Raw genomic sequence first — 17,138 nt, 5'->3', positions numbered from 1 at the left:
ATGCATGCAAGTATGTCCTTGTCACAATTGCAAGATGTTGAGGTTCTTGCAGTGCTCACGTGAGATTTCCATTTTGGTTTGATATGTTTATTGAGGACTCAGGCCATTGCATGAGATCACATCATGACACCCATGGCCAACAGGTGTTGTCAAACCCTACTTGTGGAAGATATTAAAGCCTCTCACCTCAAGCATCAGGGAGTATCTGTGGGGGCTGGAGTCATTTGGGTTTGCTCCAAGTCTGTGTGTGCTTGCTGATTGTCTAGCCACCCCAGTGCATGGGTGGACTTCTGAAGTCAGCAATTACAGCCAGCCAAGTGACAAACTATGCATTTGCTGATGTTCCTGCTTCCCCCACTTCCTTCCAGTTCTTGGAGATAATAGCAAGCAGCTTTTCTCTTCTAATAACTTTGCTACAGCAACTGAAGTACTTTCAGCTATCGAGCTGATTCTCCCAGCACCACTATTCAGAGTACAACACATACCATCCTGAGATTTTCAGGTTCCTAGGGCTGCCAGTGTGAATGCTTTACCATTCTGAATACATTGGAGGAGTGCCTGAAGAAATTTCAGGGGCTTCATAGAAAGCAAAAGTTGCTGCTTTATCATCTGTACTGCTTGCAGATCTCCCACCACCACCCTTGCCACCACCTGCAGAAGATCTCAGCAGCTCTGCTCCAGACAGTGCCCCACGTCTAGACTGTGACCCTTCTTTAGAGAAAGACCTCAATGGTTCCTCAGCCATGGACCGTAAAGTTGCCCATCGCACAATGGCTGGCCAGCTCTATCAACAGCACCGAGATGGTAATGTTAGTCATAGGAGACATTTCTCATATTGTGGACTGATTTTGAGTCAAGGGCCAGCAATACGAATTCTCATTCATCTAGGGCTTTCTGGAACACTGTGCTTTTGAAGGAAGATGACTACCTTGGAGCTCCTTGAAGACTCAAGGAGGATGGCATGTTGTTTCATCTTGGAAGTGTTCTTTTCTACTGCAGTTACTATAGATGGGTCAAAAAATGAGACTTGCCAAATAGAATTGTGATTGTTCTTTAAAAAAATTGAAATCAGCTTGTTTTTTCCACCTGAAAAACTTAGTGCTTCTGCTTATTTAATGTATATTTCACCTTTCAACCGAATGAGTCTCAAAACAGTTTGCAATAGATTTCAGTAATAAAGACATACAGAGGAAACTACACTGCTCTTAGTCCTCTGGGCAGTGGGCAATCTTACTGTTTATTTCAGTTTTGCTCTGGCAATATGACAAAATTTGAATGCTCCCCGCCCCCCCCCCCCATATTAATCGGGATGCAGGAACCCTGGGAAATAATTTCTAAGGTGTCTGGCTTCCACATTAAGAACTCAGGCACCCAAATAAAACTATACTTCCCAGTGTTCCTAGTGCCTTAGTTGCTGTTTTTGAGAAACTCAGAGAGAAGGAGGTTTGTTAGATCAGTTTATGATCCAAGCTAGTGCAGAATTCCTGGTGAAAATTGTTTTAGGTCATGCAGGTGACCATTACAAGCAGAAGTTTCTATAGTAAATCATTCTTCTCACCACTAGCTCTCTTTCACTTTTTGGCCCTTCCGAAATACCTAATTATGGAGATTAGGGGCCTCCTTCAAGATCCACAACTTCTATTTGAAATAGGACTTTGCTGAACTATGCAGTTGACAGAGACCATTCCATGCTGTAGGATCTATAGCCTGGTTCCCTGTACTGAGCCCAGAATTTTTCTGCATTCAGAACTGAATTTCTGTCAAGACAGATTCTTGGAAGTTGCTGAATTATTCTCACATTTATTTTTTAAGAGTAGGAGTTAGGAGCAATTTGAAATGATCAGAGATATGGATACTGTTCCTTCAAGGACTTAAAATGAATCAATATTAGCCCAAGTATTATTTCATGATTTTGAATGTGCTCACACACTTCTTACTTGGAAAAAAAATAATTGATGCAGGAGATGGTGGTTATTCTGATTTTTATGTCATCCTTGCTTCTGCAACTGTGTAGACAAAATGGCAGTAGTGTGTATAGCTAGAGGAACTGTTGCTTTTTCTGGTTTTTAACTCTTTTGTTTGGTGTCTCCTGGCAGAAGAAGAAATTGTTCCATACAGCAAGCCCAGCTTTCTTTCCCGAAGCCAGGTGTCAAGCAATTGCTCTACCACAGGAAGCTCTTCTTCCAGGGGATCCACAGCATCCAGAGGCCATGGATCAGGACGCAGCCGGACAACAGGGGATCGCAATGAGGTGATCCTGCAGGGCTTCCTATTACCATATTTCCCCTTTTCTTTTACGTGGTTGAATGAGGGTTTAGAGGACCCTTGTTTGGGGAGATGGGTTGACAAGGACCTGCCGTCATACAGAGCTAATACAGCCATCAAGACCTCAAGAACAACTGAAAAACACTTGATCTGTATCAGAACGACAGGACCTGGGAAGAGTGTTAATCCTTTGTTCCATGCAGAATGTGGTCAGTTCTCCTAGATTGCCCATTTGAAATGCAGCTGACAAACCAAGTATTAGGGTAGCTCACAGTGCCTGCATTGCACAACCTACTAAACCATACACCATGAGTGACAAAGCACGCTAAGATAAAACATAGTTTTCATGTGTTGTGTTAACAGACCAGCATGGTTTATAAACCATAATTTATCATTTTGGTTTTGCACCAATATAGCAAGCTTGTAAGGTCTTAAGCTGTCCAAATAATATTCCTCCTAAGATCCCTAGGTCACAGCATCTAAGGGAGCTTTATCCAGGCACACTTAACTCCTATCATGTCCTTATTACGCTAGAGGCTTGATCCAGATCCCCTTCAACATTTGTACTTTGGAGCAGTTGCACTGGGGAGCCCAGTCATGGCCAGCTTGACTTTGAGAGACAATCTTCAGATTAAGTGAGTTTAGAGAAAAGTTAGGTAAGTTAAGCAGGGAATTGACAGATCAGTGAAAAAATCAAGTAACATTGAAATCTTTGAGATATGGGTGAGTCAAAACATTTACAGGTTAGTAATCACATGCATGCATGTACATCTACACAGACATAGAGCTTCTGCCCTCTCCCTCAGTTCCCTACTCCTTCCCAGGAAATCATTGAAGGCCACTAGTTTTCTGTTGCTCTTAGCTTTGAGATGCCAGTAAACTATGTGCCTCCCCATAAGCCGCTAGGAAATACCAGATGGGTTCAGTTATTGGCAGCCAGCAAATATGCTGATCAACCAGGCAGTGAGAAAAGTGGGCAGAGCTCCAGAAGCGCAGTCTACAGGTGGCCCATCTACTGTATGTTCTAGGCTGCCTGGGGTGACGGGCTTCCAGAAATAAATAGGCTTTTTTTTTTTTACTTGGGTCATGAGATACCAAAAGAGCAAACAACTACAGGAGCAGGCTTTCTGATGTCTTTCCGTCTTTGTGTTTTCAGGAGAAAAGATGAAACCAAACACCATTGGCACGAGCAAAGCAAAGTTATGAATTGGCATCTGTAGACTTGGGGCCTGGTGGTTTTCTGCGCATCTAATTTATGATCCTTCCAAAGGAGCAGTATGGCCTGGCTCCTTGTAAATAAGTTTGTTTTCCTGGAGGCTGACAGTCCCTGAGAGCCAAGGAAGCTGTATTTATAAATCAAGACGAAGAGACATTCAAGCCTTGAGCCTCTGTGGGCCTGTTTTTGAAGAGGCTGGGCATTTTTGAGACTGGAAGATTGGCGCCACTTGTCAGAGGTAGGCAAGAAGCTGGGAAATGGTGGCAGGAAATGAAGTTGACCTTCAGACATTCAGCTCATGTTGGGTCCTGAAAGCAGCCCAACAGATCAAGCACATACTCAGATGCTGCCCAGGTGCTTAACCCTGCCTGCCATAAAGCAGGGCTCAATAGGGATTTCTTTGGTAGCTAATGAATCCTTTTGTAAAATGGCCAATAAAGCTATTTGTTAACCCGAGTCTTGCTGAACAATGTGTGCTTTTTTCCCCCCTCTGGTGATACACCCTCATGGATACTGTAACACAGGTAGCTTGCCTATTCTCCCTGCCTTTAAAAAAAACAAAGAATGACCCGAAGGTACAGAGTTCTAACTTTTTTGAGTAACACCTGCAGCAACTTTCTGAGGACCAGAGATATGAAACAGAAGGACCAGGCCAAGTTCAGTTTGGCTAAATCATGAAACCATAAACTTGAGTTTAGAAACCACACAACTGGCAGAGTTCAAGCAACACACTAAGCCCAAACTAAACCTATTGCAGTCTGGATGAGCAAAATGCATGAACTCCTTATGGCCATAAGCTCCTGCTCCTGACACAAGACTATTTCTGTAATTTAGCTGGCCGAAAGGTCTTCCTAGATGGACCAAAGTTCAGAATAAAATCAACCAAGTACCCAATGAAAGTCAGCACATTAGCAAGCAAAATCAGTGCCAAGACTCAGCCAAGCAGCAAGATCCAAGAGGCACCGAGAGAAGAGCTAGGGAAATAAAGCCATACAAGAGCAGAACCCTAAAATTCAGACATTGTTCCAACAACCCAGAAACCTGAGCAGAAAAATCAATCTAGTCACAAACAGGATTGTTCCCAGGCAGTCCTTTTACTGTAGAGGCATCCTCTTAAGTTTGGGTCCACACAGGCACCCTAAGCCTATGTCCTTTTCCTGTTTTTCTTTGAAGGGATGTGATGAATTTAAGTGATTTGAAGTTGCCCATCAAGAATACCCCTGAGTGGCAAACCGAGCAGATATCTTGGTCATGGCCTTCCCCAGTATGCTGAGATATGACTGTAAATTGCAATAACCAAGTCTATATTTCCCATGTGTATGCAGGAATGAGCACATGCAAACTGGTGTGTAAGATGCCAGAGAACTGGGCTAGAGAAAAAGCTGGGAATGATTTGTTCAGGGAAGTAATATTTGCAATTTATCCTCCTGCTGGGAGTATATGACCCCCTGGTTCCTTCTGCTCTTAGTGATGAATGAGCTTATGGTCAGTAAATCAAGGAGAAATTTTGTTCCGGAAACTGCATGACTGCTTTTCAAGGAGGATGAGGTTTATGGTCTGCAAAGATGGGGTTCGTTTGCCAATAGCACCACTACACCATTTCCAGCACACTTGCAGAGTACGTATCTATCTAGGGGTAAATGAACAATTATTGCTTCCTTCGTTTTAGGTGGTGGGAACTCAGGTTGAGCCTTGAACTTCTTTCCTACAATCCCCCACTCCTCAAGTTATTCTGTCATGCCTTCAGAGAAGTCTATTGCAACTGGACCATAGAGCAGACAAGCTCATTCAATAGGATTGGTGAATTTGTTTCCTTTGCATCAAGGCTTACTTTAATGAGCATCACTACAACAACATTTTTGGTGCAGGGCTGCACAGCTGACAAACAAAGCAAAGCTGTGATGCAAATCAAGAAATGCAGTTTGTTCTTCTGAAGACCTGAATGATGAGATGAAAATCCAAAGTTCAAAAAACAAGCTGAGGGTCACAAACAGTAATTGTCACTATTTCCAGAATACAATATGAAAAATTAGTAACATTTATGAACAGGACAGACACAGAGGCTGTGCTCATTCCTAATAGGAAGTATTTATCCATGTAATCCAGGACAAGTTCAGATCCTATATGATGTGAAAACTCTCTGACCATAAGCTAGAAATTCTCTTTCTATAGCTGATCTACTTCTCATTCCCTGTGCAATCCTGTTCCCCACTCTTCCAAATACGTGCGTTTAGGATACGCATAATTGCAATGGGACTCATGGGAGTGCCTTGCCATTTTATTGCAATCAACCATCCCTATGAATCATGCTGGGTATAAGCCAGACACACCATCTCCAATTGTCCTGCCAACCTGGGCTGGGTCAAGACTGAACATCCTCCAGCCCAAACAGCTTCTGATTCCACAGAGCTGATTCAACAAAAGAAGTGAGTGACTTCATCCACTTTTACAGCAGCTGTCCCCAAAGTTACCGTCAAATCTCCTGAGCTCATAGATCTTCCTGCCTGCAGATGCTAAACTCATCACTGCGAACCATATGAGGCTTCTGTTCGGAGATGGAGGGGATGTTTATGTAATATATTGAAGGAAATGGGGCCTCAGCCACGCTTAACAAACACAAAGGTTTGGGTTTCCAGGCTCCCTGCCTAGCAGCTGTCTATGTTTATTTAACCCCTCTTTGACAGGAAACCCCCCCTGGAGTTCCCTGATTAAACCAGAAGGGACCACAAATGTAGCCAAGCTGTGTGGGATGCCTGGCAAAAGGCCACATAGAGCTTTGCCTTATATGACTCTGAATCTCAACTGTACCAGGAAGCAGCTGATATGAGCTCCCCATCCAGTGTGGCCAAGTGTACATTTCTTCCTCTAAGGAAAGGCAGGAATGCTTTGGAAGGGTGGATCCAAGGCTTAATGGCCCAGGAGGGCAAATCCTACCACTACAGATGCTCACACTGATTATCTTTCTTTCCCCAAGTTTCCCTTCCCTGTCTCTAGAAAACAGTTGACCATACCTTGATCCAAATTTACTGAAGTAGTAGGGATTGTGTCAGCTTGTGAGGTAGTCCAGACAAGAAGCATGCCTAGATGAACTAATTCTACTCCAGTGTAAGGTTACATTAACAGAATCTTGCAAGCATGAAAATACATTTCTCCCCCGTCGCCTTTACAGCCCAAGAAACTAGGGAGCGTCCCTTCTGAGATGTTTGCCACGCCCACATTCCTGGTGTGGGCTCAGCTGCCTCTTATCTGACCATTGCTCTGGCTGCATTTCTTCCCCCTGTCTCCCAAGGTCATTCCCACATACCATTACAGATCGGTTGGTTCATGCTTCACGTTAAGCTACTTGATTAAGCAAGGTCGGAGAGAGCCATGTTAGTCTGTGATAGCCACAAATCAGGGGGAGTCTGGGAGCATCTTTTCAGATGTATCTCTTCCAATAATATTTGTTAGTCTGAAAAGGTGCCACCAGACTCCTCTTGGCTTTTGATTAAGCACGATGTCTTGAACAAGTTAGAGACTGCATTTGCCTATGATCTAAGCACTGGCTTATCTGAGGTTTGTTAAACCCCATAATTGGCCAGGCTGCTATGATGATGGGGGTTTTAACCATACTTTGCACAGCTCAGTAGTTAGACTCACAGGATATCAAAAACCAAGCAAACTGCACATGAAGCTGCAGGTTTCTACAGAAGCGCTCTTCCACTCAGCGGTGGTTCTCTCCCCTATTCTAGCTAGTCAGATTTTACTTTTGATTCTCCAGTCTGTGGCCATCAGCAAGTTTTAATATTTTATTTATTTATTTATATATATATATATATATATATATATATATATATATACATACATACATACATACATACATACATACATATATAGTTTTGTAATTCTGATTTTTTTATAGTAATTCTGAAGACTTGGTAGCCAAGCCTACAGGAAACTAAAAGTTTAGTGTTCATTATTATTATTATTGATGATGATTAGATATCATGGAGGTTAACATCTTGTGTTTGGAAAACTGATTTGAGCCCATGGCATATATTACGAGCAATAATTTATGAATTCGAATAAAGCCCTTTTTGTAAGAGTCCAAGTTACTTATGGCAGTGTTCCTCAACCTTAGCGACTTTAAGATATGTGGACTTCAACTCCTAGAATTCCCCATCCAGCCATGCTGGATGGGGAATTCTGGGAGTTGAAGTCCACATATCTTAAAGTTGCCAAGGTTGAGAACACTGACTTATGGGACCATCTCCTCCAGGTTGACTCTGCCTGCCTTGTCCATTCTGCTTGGGAAGAGATGCTCCAGTTTTCCCTCAAGGAAAAGTACCCAGAAGCCACGTTTCTCTGTTGCTGCCCCAACATTCTGGAATAAACCCCCTGAGGTCCACCTCATTCCCCCTTTAGTCCTCTTAAAGTTAAAGCATGGCATTTCTGACAGACGTGAACATTTTGCTTCCCATCCAAATGGCAGCAGATAGGAAGTAAATTTTACTGATGTTTTGTGAGATTTATATCATTTATTATTTTCATTTGATTTGTGGACCATCGAAAGATGCATAATTGTGTTGGTGTAGAAATACTGGAAATAAACACATAAAGAACTCTAATTTCCATGCTTCAGCAATCTGGTCCCTGATAAAAAATTTTTCTGTGCGTGGAATGCTTGAATATCTTATCCCACACACAGACTTTCTGTTTTATGGAACAATGCCACTCTGGCTTATAGCGATGGAGGATGAGTACTAAGGATGGAGTTATCATGATTTCTATGTTGGCTTTTTTTTTTGTAATAACATTATCCCAACTCCAGTTTTAGCCTGAGTAGTTTGGTAGCATCATGATGAATGGAATGAATGAATTAATTAATTAATTAATTGATTAATTAATTAACCTTCAAAAAGCCAATGAGATGCTACAGCAGAGAGCTGATTGCTAAGCCCATCACGTTGTGACTCCAAAAAATAAAAAATGTTCACCAAACCTGATGCCCAGTTTTGCCATTGTTTTGCTGAACATTAGTATTCTGAAATACTCATTCTAATTAGCTCATCTTAAGGAGTAAAAGCTTGACTCATAAAATTATTGTCACAGCCATAAAATTATCCATCCTTCTTAACCTATGGACAGGCATTTAACTCCCTGACCCCATCTGGCTCACTGAGTGCAGTGGGGCTGACTGGAATACAGAATTCCGGAGGCCAACTTTCACTCTGACCTAACTTCAAGCCTGGGGAAAGATGAAGGAGCAGAGATCTGAAATTCATCAAGTTGCTGTAAGTGAAAAATAAAAGCAGAAACGGGGAACTCCTACCACCACCACTGCTGCCATCATTCAGGTTTCTGAAGAATTAATATGAGAAAAACTCTGCTGATCAAACCAAAAATTATTTCTTGAATAGCCTGTTTCTCTGTTACACAATCAAATGCCTCCAGAAATCTCCAGGTGGGAAAAAATGGAATAATTTGGAATGGGACAGAGCTGGCCAAATCCTGAACACACTTCATTTGTCAACCATTTTATCTCAGCTTCATTAGTCTACCAAAAGTAGACTATATTTGTTTTGATTGTCCTCCTGTCTTATACAAGAAGAATTTAAGAGTTCTGCATGATAAAGTTTAATACTTTTTTGTCCTCTTGGCCAGACTGTTTTTTTTTTCCCAAATCCCAGCATGAAATTCAAAGTTCAAGGGCAACCCTTAGCCTGAAAAAAAAGTTATGTATCCATATAAGCTATCTGGGGACAGTGGCAGCTGGGGTACTCAAACCAGACTTTAAAACTCACAAGGTTGGCAATTAACCATTAAGAAACAGATCAGAACCATATTGTTGTTGGTTGTACAGTCAGCCAGATGTTTGGTCTGGATTTGGCATTTGTATCCTCCTATTGAGTCCTTCCCAAGGACCTGGGATAAGCAGATGTTGTTGCTTGATGGTGTTAAAGGTATCGTCACAGATGTACAGAGCTGTTCCAAGTAAAGCTGCCTTTTGCAATTGACTGATGGTGATTTTGTCAATGCCGATATTATTACTATTACTATTACTACCATTATTAACAGAAAAGTCTTTGCAATCAATGACCCAGATGGTGGCACAGATGGATGACTCCTAGGAAAGAAGCTGACAATGAAAACTCATTGCTTCATTATCCTAACTTTAACCTCCAATTCTGACCTCCAAGATAAATACTGTATGATGGCCAGGCATCCAAAGAATTGCAAACTGTCCAACAGCAGCAGAACACAGCTATTTTAACCTTTTTTCTCTGGCTTTACAGCCTCCTTCCCGAACATTCTAGTTGTTGTGTTGTGTTCCTATTTCCATCATCACAGATCAGCATGGCCAAAGTAGATGCCACCACTTCCAAGAGCTGACAGTCATGTGAAATTGTCTCTTTTTGAAGAAATTGTTGGCTATTTCATTTTAAAATCAAAGTTCAGGTTATCTAGAATTCCTACAGATGTTTTGACTTGGTCTTCCCCAACCTGGTCCCTTCTAAGTGGATTATAGGTCCCATCTTCCCCAGTTGATACCACCAAATGAAGCTAGCAGGCTAAGAATTATGGGATGTGTATTACAACAGTACCTGGAGGTCTCCAGGCTGAGGAAGCCAGTTTTAGCTTTAGAGTAAATTTAAAATGTAGACAGCAGAATTGGGCAGAGCTAAATAAGATCTCCTTGGAGACTACAGTTCAACCTGGTGTTAGTAGAGAACCTATGGCTCAAATGTTGGCAAACCTAGGCCTCTGCCAGCAAAAGATAAGGGAAAAACATATGAGAAAATGGCTTATAGTCCTAGGCACACTAGTCTCATTGTAGCTTCCTGCAGGGTAAATATACACAGGAGGATGTGTCATCATTTGAGCTAATCACTAAACTAGCAAGCCAGATGTGATGCTGGCTGGTTACATCTTCTATTCATCCTATAAACAATGTTATGCTAGAATTGTTGGGAGGAGGCTAGTGGAAGGATTCCAAAAACTCCACTTCCACACAAAGCCTTTGGGGTGGAGTCAGTGGGGATATCTGCTTTAGGCACCATACATGGAAGAGGTCCACCCACAATGTATGGTTCAATATTTGAAATCATCAGAGATGGCAATACTTATCACTCAGGGCTGTAAAACTAGTCTGTTAAAATATAGTCCAAAGTGTCATTTCCCCAGCAATTTCCATTTCCTAGACCATTGGCTTCAATGACCAAAAGAAAAAAAAAAAATCTATGGAGAAAAAGGTTCATTGACCTAAGGTATAGCAAGAAGATGGGGCTCAAATCAGCCTTCTGCCCCCAGACATCTCAATTTTAACCAAGGTGGCCTAAACTGTGCAAAGGAATAAGTACAATAACTTAGAATGAAAGAAAAGGACACCTGTCAGTCCATGTCTAGGCTGATGAAACTTAACAAACCAACAAGGAAATGTACTCATTGCACCTGATCCCAACAAGGAAACTCAGGGGTGCCCATGTAGTTGGAAACTGTTTGGCCTTTGAACATCTTCTCCACCATCAGATCATGCCCTGTGTTGCTCTGTCACTGTTCTCCCTCCTTTTGCATTGGGAAGTCAATGTGTCCACAGTCATTTCCTCTTTTCCTTTCAAAACAGGAAAGGTTTCTGACCCAGGGTCCAGGGGACTAACCAGAACAGTTTGGACAACACTGATCATTCAGTCTGTGTAGCTGATAGAATTGGACACAGAGGTCCCTGAAATGAAAAAACAAAACAAAAAAACTTCACTATTAATGGATTTGGGGATGGGGTGGGGGAAATCTGAACAGTCAGAAAAAGGTGGCTTATTCTAGCTCACTGACATACCAGTGAAGAGAAAAGTGGCATTGGACAAAGCCAAAAGCCATCCCTTATACCAATCCAAAGAGGGCATCTGAGAACCTGGTTGCAGTGCACAGAAAGTCTATCTCCAGCAGGTTTTTATTCTCTGTTGACCAATGGGATCCATTGCTTAGAAATACATCTTTTCTCAGCTAAGCCAGAATAAACCTCCACAATGATGATGTAGAAATGGTTCTGTTCAAGAGGAAGCATCCTTTTGATTGTCATGAAAAGAATCAGCCCTTAAAAGTTGACAGCATTTTAATTGGCCAATGCTCTTCTGCTCCCAATAACACAGTAGCTCTTTACTGCAGCATTATGTCAGTTTCCCACTGAGAGCAGGAATAGATGGATTGAGTCTTTGAATCATTCTACCTGGGACATCAGAGGACACACATTCAGGATTTACAACAGAACTAATGAAAATGGAGGTTGCTTTAGTATAGAAATGGAAGAAACACGTTGCAATTTCTGTACTTTTTTACTGGTGGCATCCAACATGCATGTCAAGACCAAAATCCAGGACTCACCCAAAAGGAATTTGGGCAAAAGGAGACAGTGTTGACATCATTATTACCAAATCTTAGAGAGCTGTAGTCTCAATACAATTGGAGAGGGTTGGAAACCCTGGTCTATAATAACTGGAAGCTCACCAAAACTTCAAATGGGGGTCTTTCTCAATCCTACCTGAACTAACACTGAACTTTGGATCTTTGACACACAGACTATGTGTTATACCACTGAGCTACAGCCCTTCTTGCTCTGATAATGGTTAGTCTTTAGTATTACAAACATTCTTTACTAATAGCCATTTCATGGCATGAATAAGCAAGGTTACCTAATGCCTCCTTTGTATTAGATTCTGGACTTCACAAAGATGCTTCTGAAAACATGTACACGTGCAAAACAAGGTTGAACTACAGAATTCATTACCATGGGCTGCAGTGATGGCCACTGCCAAGATCATTTTTAAAAGGGGCTAGACAAATCATTGAAAGAGAGGCCTATCAAAAGGTATTGGACTTGATGGGTGTTTACTAGCTCTGATATCATAAGGAGCAGACCTTAAATTCCATCTATTGGGGAGTAACAGTGGAAGTAAGCAATCATCCTCTTGTTGATGTTTGCCAGTTCTTGAATTGATCTGGTCAGCCACTGTGGGACCCAAAATGTTGGACCAAATGGACTTTAGCTCTATCCAGCAGGGCTCTTCAGTGCCTATGGATGAGCCATTTGCTCTGGTCTATAAAGCATCCTTCAACTATATTTTATGGAATGCTAGAATGCAGCTGAAAAGCAGCCATCCTTCTAATGCCAAATGAAGCTCTGATCCAAAGTGGGTATGGCAGAGAGCAAAGGCCAGGCTAGATATTTCCATCAGACAAGGCATTCACTAATTGAATCTCTCTTTCCTGCTCACTGAGGCGCAAAGGTGTGGGAGGTTGAAAGGCCCCCATCACTCAGTCAGAGCATTGGAAATCAATAGGTCATTCTCCCCTCCACCACCACGGCTGGTTATAAACTTGAAGCAGCCAAGAGCTGCAGGTTCTGGATGACATTCATTGAGTCTTTGGTTATTTGGACACACAGAGACCCACACAAGCACAAGTGACGGGAAAAGTTACATTCTTTCCTTCAAAAGCAGATGACTTTGAGCCAGACAACTCCCCCCCCCAAAACCCCCCACCAAAACAGGAGTGATAATGATTAAAACATTGCTCAGAGTAACATATTTCAGTTGGTTCCAAGTGCAACATTGCAGAACTAGGTCAGGTATGATGAACCTGTTGCACCTGACCAACCAAGCCCACCTGCCTTTTGCAACAGAAGGGGGTGGGGGGAGGTTGACAGAGGCAGCAGCTTGCTAAGTCATAGCTTGGCATGAATTTGAAACCACCACAGCCCTCATCCTTTATCTGAGTAAGTTTTCAGTGCTTCAGAATCTCTCATCCCCACCCTGACCACTCCAGCTCAACATATGCTAGGTACACCCTCACATAAAGTAGTGGTAAAGTAAAAGAATCCAACTGCTGTCATTTGCTACCCTAGGTAGATTAGGGACCTACACAAACCTTACTTTGTCTGGATTTAGAATCTTCTGCTCCCGTGCCTAGATGTGATGGAATGGCATGGGACTGGAAGGGGGGTAAAGAACGTGATCTCGTCTCCAGAGCAACGCACTGGAGATAAGAGGCGAAAGCTGAAGCACCCCTAACATTCCAGGAGATAGTGAATTCCTGTTCCTGGGAACTGCTGGCCAGTCTGAGAAGACTGATGTCAGGCCTAGCCCAAGGAACTCCTGGAGAGTGTGCAGGTTCAATCAGCAAGGTTTATTAGCTAGTGCTTGTTTACAGAATCTTCTCAGACTGGCCAGCAGTTCCCAGGAACAGGAATTCACTATCTCCTGGAATGTTAGGGGGGCGTCAGCTTTCGCCTCTTATCTCCAGTGCGTTGCTCTGGAGACAAGATCATGTTCTTTACCCCCCTTCCAGTCCCATGCCATTCCATCACACTAGGGCTCCTTTCCAGCTGATCAGGAACCTTGGGCTTGAAGTAATATTTGCCTGGTATAAAATATGTTTAACCAATCAGACTGATATTTCCCTATCTGCATTCCCAGCTGGAGGCCATGTCTTTAGCACCAGCCAGCATGCAAAAGAAAACATGTACCATTTTAAATGCCTGGGTCCAAATCCAAGGGACTCCAGCCATGAATTAGAGTTACCACCTCTTTCTTTCTGACCAGTTCCTCAATTTTAACAGTAGGCAGATGCAACTTATTCTTTTCCAAGCCAAGAAGAGCTAGCTGGGTCTATGGGATTTGGCCAGGGAAGTTGGGTGAAAATTGAGTCTGGTTTGTTCTAAAAATCCAATCAAAACTAGGATGGAAAGAACATGAGCATTTTTCTTTCTAAAAAGATGAATGTAGGAGTAGGTAATTTGTCCATTTCTACAGATGATTGGCAGGGACCACTGCTTTCCTGAATTAGAGTCCCAGCACTGAAAAAGAACTCAAAATTCATCAAATTCCAAACACCAAACTCCAGCCAAAGCAGGAAAGGTACTACTTTAGCATTCCTGGTAGGTGGCACTCCACCTTGGGGCAACAACACTTGCCATTCACTCCCTGTGAAGTGGAAGTAGTGACCAGCCGGGCTTCTTCTGGTGCAGCTGTCTTTCCTTTTCCTAGCTTAGGAGCAGCCTCCCAGTTCTCAGCTGGTTGCATATACTTGGCTTCCATCTCTTCCACCCAATCAGTGCTCCATTCCCACACAGGAAGGGGCTGGGATCCAAGCCTCTGCTGCACTTCTTCAGAGCTCTTCACGGAAGCCTGAGGATGCAGGAAGCCATCCAGAGGAGATACGGAAGGCAAAACATCTGCAAGGAAGGCGAGAACAGGCATGTGATCACAACTCTTTTCCATGCACGAGAAGGTAAGAAGGAGAGCTTCCAAGAACCCAAACAAACTGTGAAAACTAGGATATGAAGCGATGCCATTCGGATTAGGATGGAGAGAGCCAAGTCCAAGTCCTCATTCTGCCATTAAGCTTATGGATTGATTGAGAACAAGCTACTCTCTCTCAGCTCAGGAAGCCTCACTGGGTTATTGCAAGAGCAAAATTAGTATGTCCACCACCTTGAGCTTCTGGAGGACATAAAAGCAACAAATAACTATAATGGTCCGTTATAGCTCAGGAAAGCTTCAACCGTCTGTTGTAAATGCACCCAGGGGAAACACATGGTATGTACAGAAATAGGCATTATTTTGTTCAGCCTTCAACAATCCAATGACCTCAGGACTGCAAGTCCCAACATTCCCAGCCAGAGATGCTTTAGAACAATCACAGTGTTGGGCAGGAACACTCTAGCTAATTTACAAGGTTGACCAGGATTCTTGGAATAACTCCTGAAATGGGGGAAGTGCTAAATATATGGAATATTTTGGACTACTACAAATAGTTCCTCTATTTCTAAGGAGCGTTTCATACAGAACATAAATTCATGTCAGCAAAGAGACCGGGTAGAAATAACAACAACTGCAAAGTACCTTGAGTCTCTATAATGGATTCCAAATGGATATATGTGTGCATTTCAGGGAAATGATCAACAGGGTAAAATTCAAGTCACAATTAATTTATAGCTAGGACATTACAGACGCCTGAGGCTTTCAGTTCATCCTTCCATTCCACTGATGGCCTTCTGTCTGCAGCTGAACACCAACTGGATACCATCATGTCTTATTATTGGCTTCATTTTCCTTTGTTTGGGCTTTGCTTAAACATGTGAACCAATCCATTGTTAATATATAGATGGGGAGATAATGGCGCACTTGTCTGCATTTTGCAATGCCATTCTTGGGCCAGAAGGAAAAAAAAATGCAAATTTATGTTTTCAGGGAAAGGTGTTTTTAGGGAAAGTTACCTTAGATTTAGACATATTTTCCCCATCATTTTTCAATTTACAAAGAGATGGGGGCAACAAGACAAAAGAGACTAAAAGGGAACCCCTGAAATTGCAAAGGAGCAAAAATAGAGTGATCTAATGTCTGCTGGAAACACAGCTATTTCAGGCCATCTAGTCTCGGTGCTGTATGTAAGATAGTCCTGGATAAAGAAGAGACACTGAAAGGCTGAAACCCATCATTTCCCCTAGAAATTCCAAGATGCCTGATCCTGAATCCCTTTTGTGTTTTGCATGGCAGGGGCTGGAGCAAAAAATGCAGGAATCCGGTTGTGAGATGAAGAGGGCTGTATGGATCAAGCAACTTAAGATTGGATGGCAAAGAGGGATCCGGCTGAGGAATTGACAGAGCCTGGAAAAGCTTCAGTGGAAACAATTAGAGAAGGTGGAACTCTCATCTTTGCCTTTGAGGGAGGGTGGATGGGAGCAGCATCCGGCTGTTTTGCTCCAGGATTGCATATTTGTGCCTGGGAGCTTTTTTGCTGCTGCTGCTGCTTCTGAATTTGCCCCCACTTTTGGGGGGGGGCAGCTCGCTCGCTCACTCTATCAATTTTGCCATGTTCAGCTCTCGAACTTTGCTAGAAGGAGAAAAAAACTAAAAAAAAAAGCCTTATTCTAACAGCAACAGAGAATTACTGCAGTGATAAATCAAGCGCTGCTTTCCTGGCTGCCTGCCTTATTATCAGGAACAGAGATTGAATGGAAGTGCCAAACCTGAACAGAAGATACCATATAAATCAATTCTTCTGTCCCTTCTGGAGCACAAAAAGCAGATTGCCCTCACTCTATGACTGAATTTCACTGCCCCAGAGAGCATCTTTGGGGAGGTCAAGGGAACATGCTGACTCTGCTCCCCCACTTGTAGGATTTATCAGCTGGCAGGGGAAAAGCCTCCTGGTTTCACCTGCCAAGATCTTGTGCCACAAACTTAACTGACAAGGAATGATGTTGCAACAACTGGCAAAGGTGTCAGTTTATAACCCAGAAGCCTATCAACCAGCCCAAGTAATTGTATTTAACTGAACAGGACGAAGGTGCATTGGAATGTTTTACTTCTCAACAAGTGGCAAATCTTGGGCTTTTGTAGCACATGAGAAGTCATTTGCCTTGCCGTATCTGTTGATAATCCAACCTTAGTGATTCATGCTGGGGAGGAACACAGAAAGCTTGTTTTCTGCTGGGTTCCTTTATCCTAATATTGTTGTTACGGACCAATAACGATTCCTCAGATTCTCAGGCAGGAGATTTTTCTTAGATCCCTCTGGATGCAAAGCAGGTGCCCTACCATCAATCCATTCTTCTCCAATTCTTCAATCTGCTCTTCTCTTCTATTACTTTTAACTGTTTTGAAAAAATAAATGAGTACCA

General features: G+C 42.6%; 2 protein-coding genes across 5 annotated transcripts in view; one reads left to right on the top strand and one right to left on the bottom strand.

The window, feature by feature from the left end:
- Positions 1-7,320, top strand: part of ROBO3 (roundabout guidance receptor 3) — a 146,765-nt gene extending 139,445 nt beyond the window's left edge. For all 3 annotated transcript variants that reach the window (XM_088139100.1, XM_088139101.1, XM_088139099.1), the window contains 3 exons: positions 625-804; positions 2,097-2,251; positions 3,422-7,320. In XM_088139100.1, coding sequence (XP_087995226.1) covers positions 625-804; positions 2,097-2,251; positions 3,422-3,433 — 347 coding nt within the window. In that variant the 3' untranslated portion in view covers positions 3,434-7,320. The remainder of the gene's footprint in view (positions 1-624; positions 805-2,096; positions 2,252-3,421) is intronic.
- Positions 7,321-7,686: 366 nt separating this feature from the next.
- The window catches only part of ROBO4 (roundabout guidance receptor 4), a 50,033-nt gene continuing 40,581 nt past the window's right edge, over positions 7,687-17,138 (bottom strand). The window contains exons 17-18 of one of the 2 annotated variants that reach the window (XM_088139098.1): positions 14,427-14,687; positions 7,687-11,183 (exon numbers count right to left, since the gene is read on the bottom strand). In XM_088139098.1, coding sequence (XP_087995224.1) covers positions 11,146-11,183; positions 14,427-14,687 — 299 coding nt within the window. In that variant the 3' untranslated portion in view covers positions 7,687-11,145. Of the gene's footprint in view, positions 11,184-13,770; positions 14,688-17,138 lie in introns of those variants that run through there. The other variant, XM_088139097.1, reaches the window with a different exon arrangement.

The sequence above is a fragment of the Python bivittatus genome, unplaced genomic scaffold (genome assembly GCF_059951505.1).
Source record: "Python bivittatus isolate LINGU-HERP-01145 unplaced genomic scaffold, Pbiv_v1 ctg000320_np1212, whole genome shotgun sequence".
Classification (NCBI taxonomy): domain Eukaryota; kingdom Metazoa; phylum Chordata; class Lepidosauria; order Squamata; family Pythonidae; genus Python; species Python bivittatus.
Note: the sequence above shows the minus strand (reverse complement) of the source record. Positions and strands in the feature narration are given on the sequence as shown.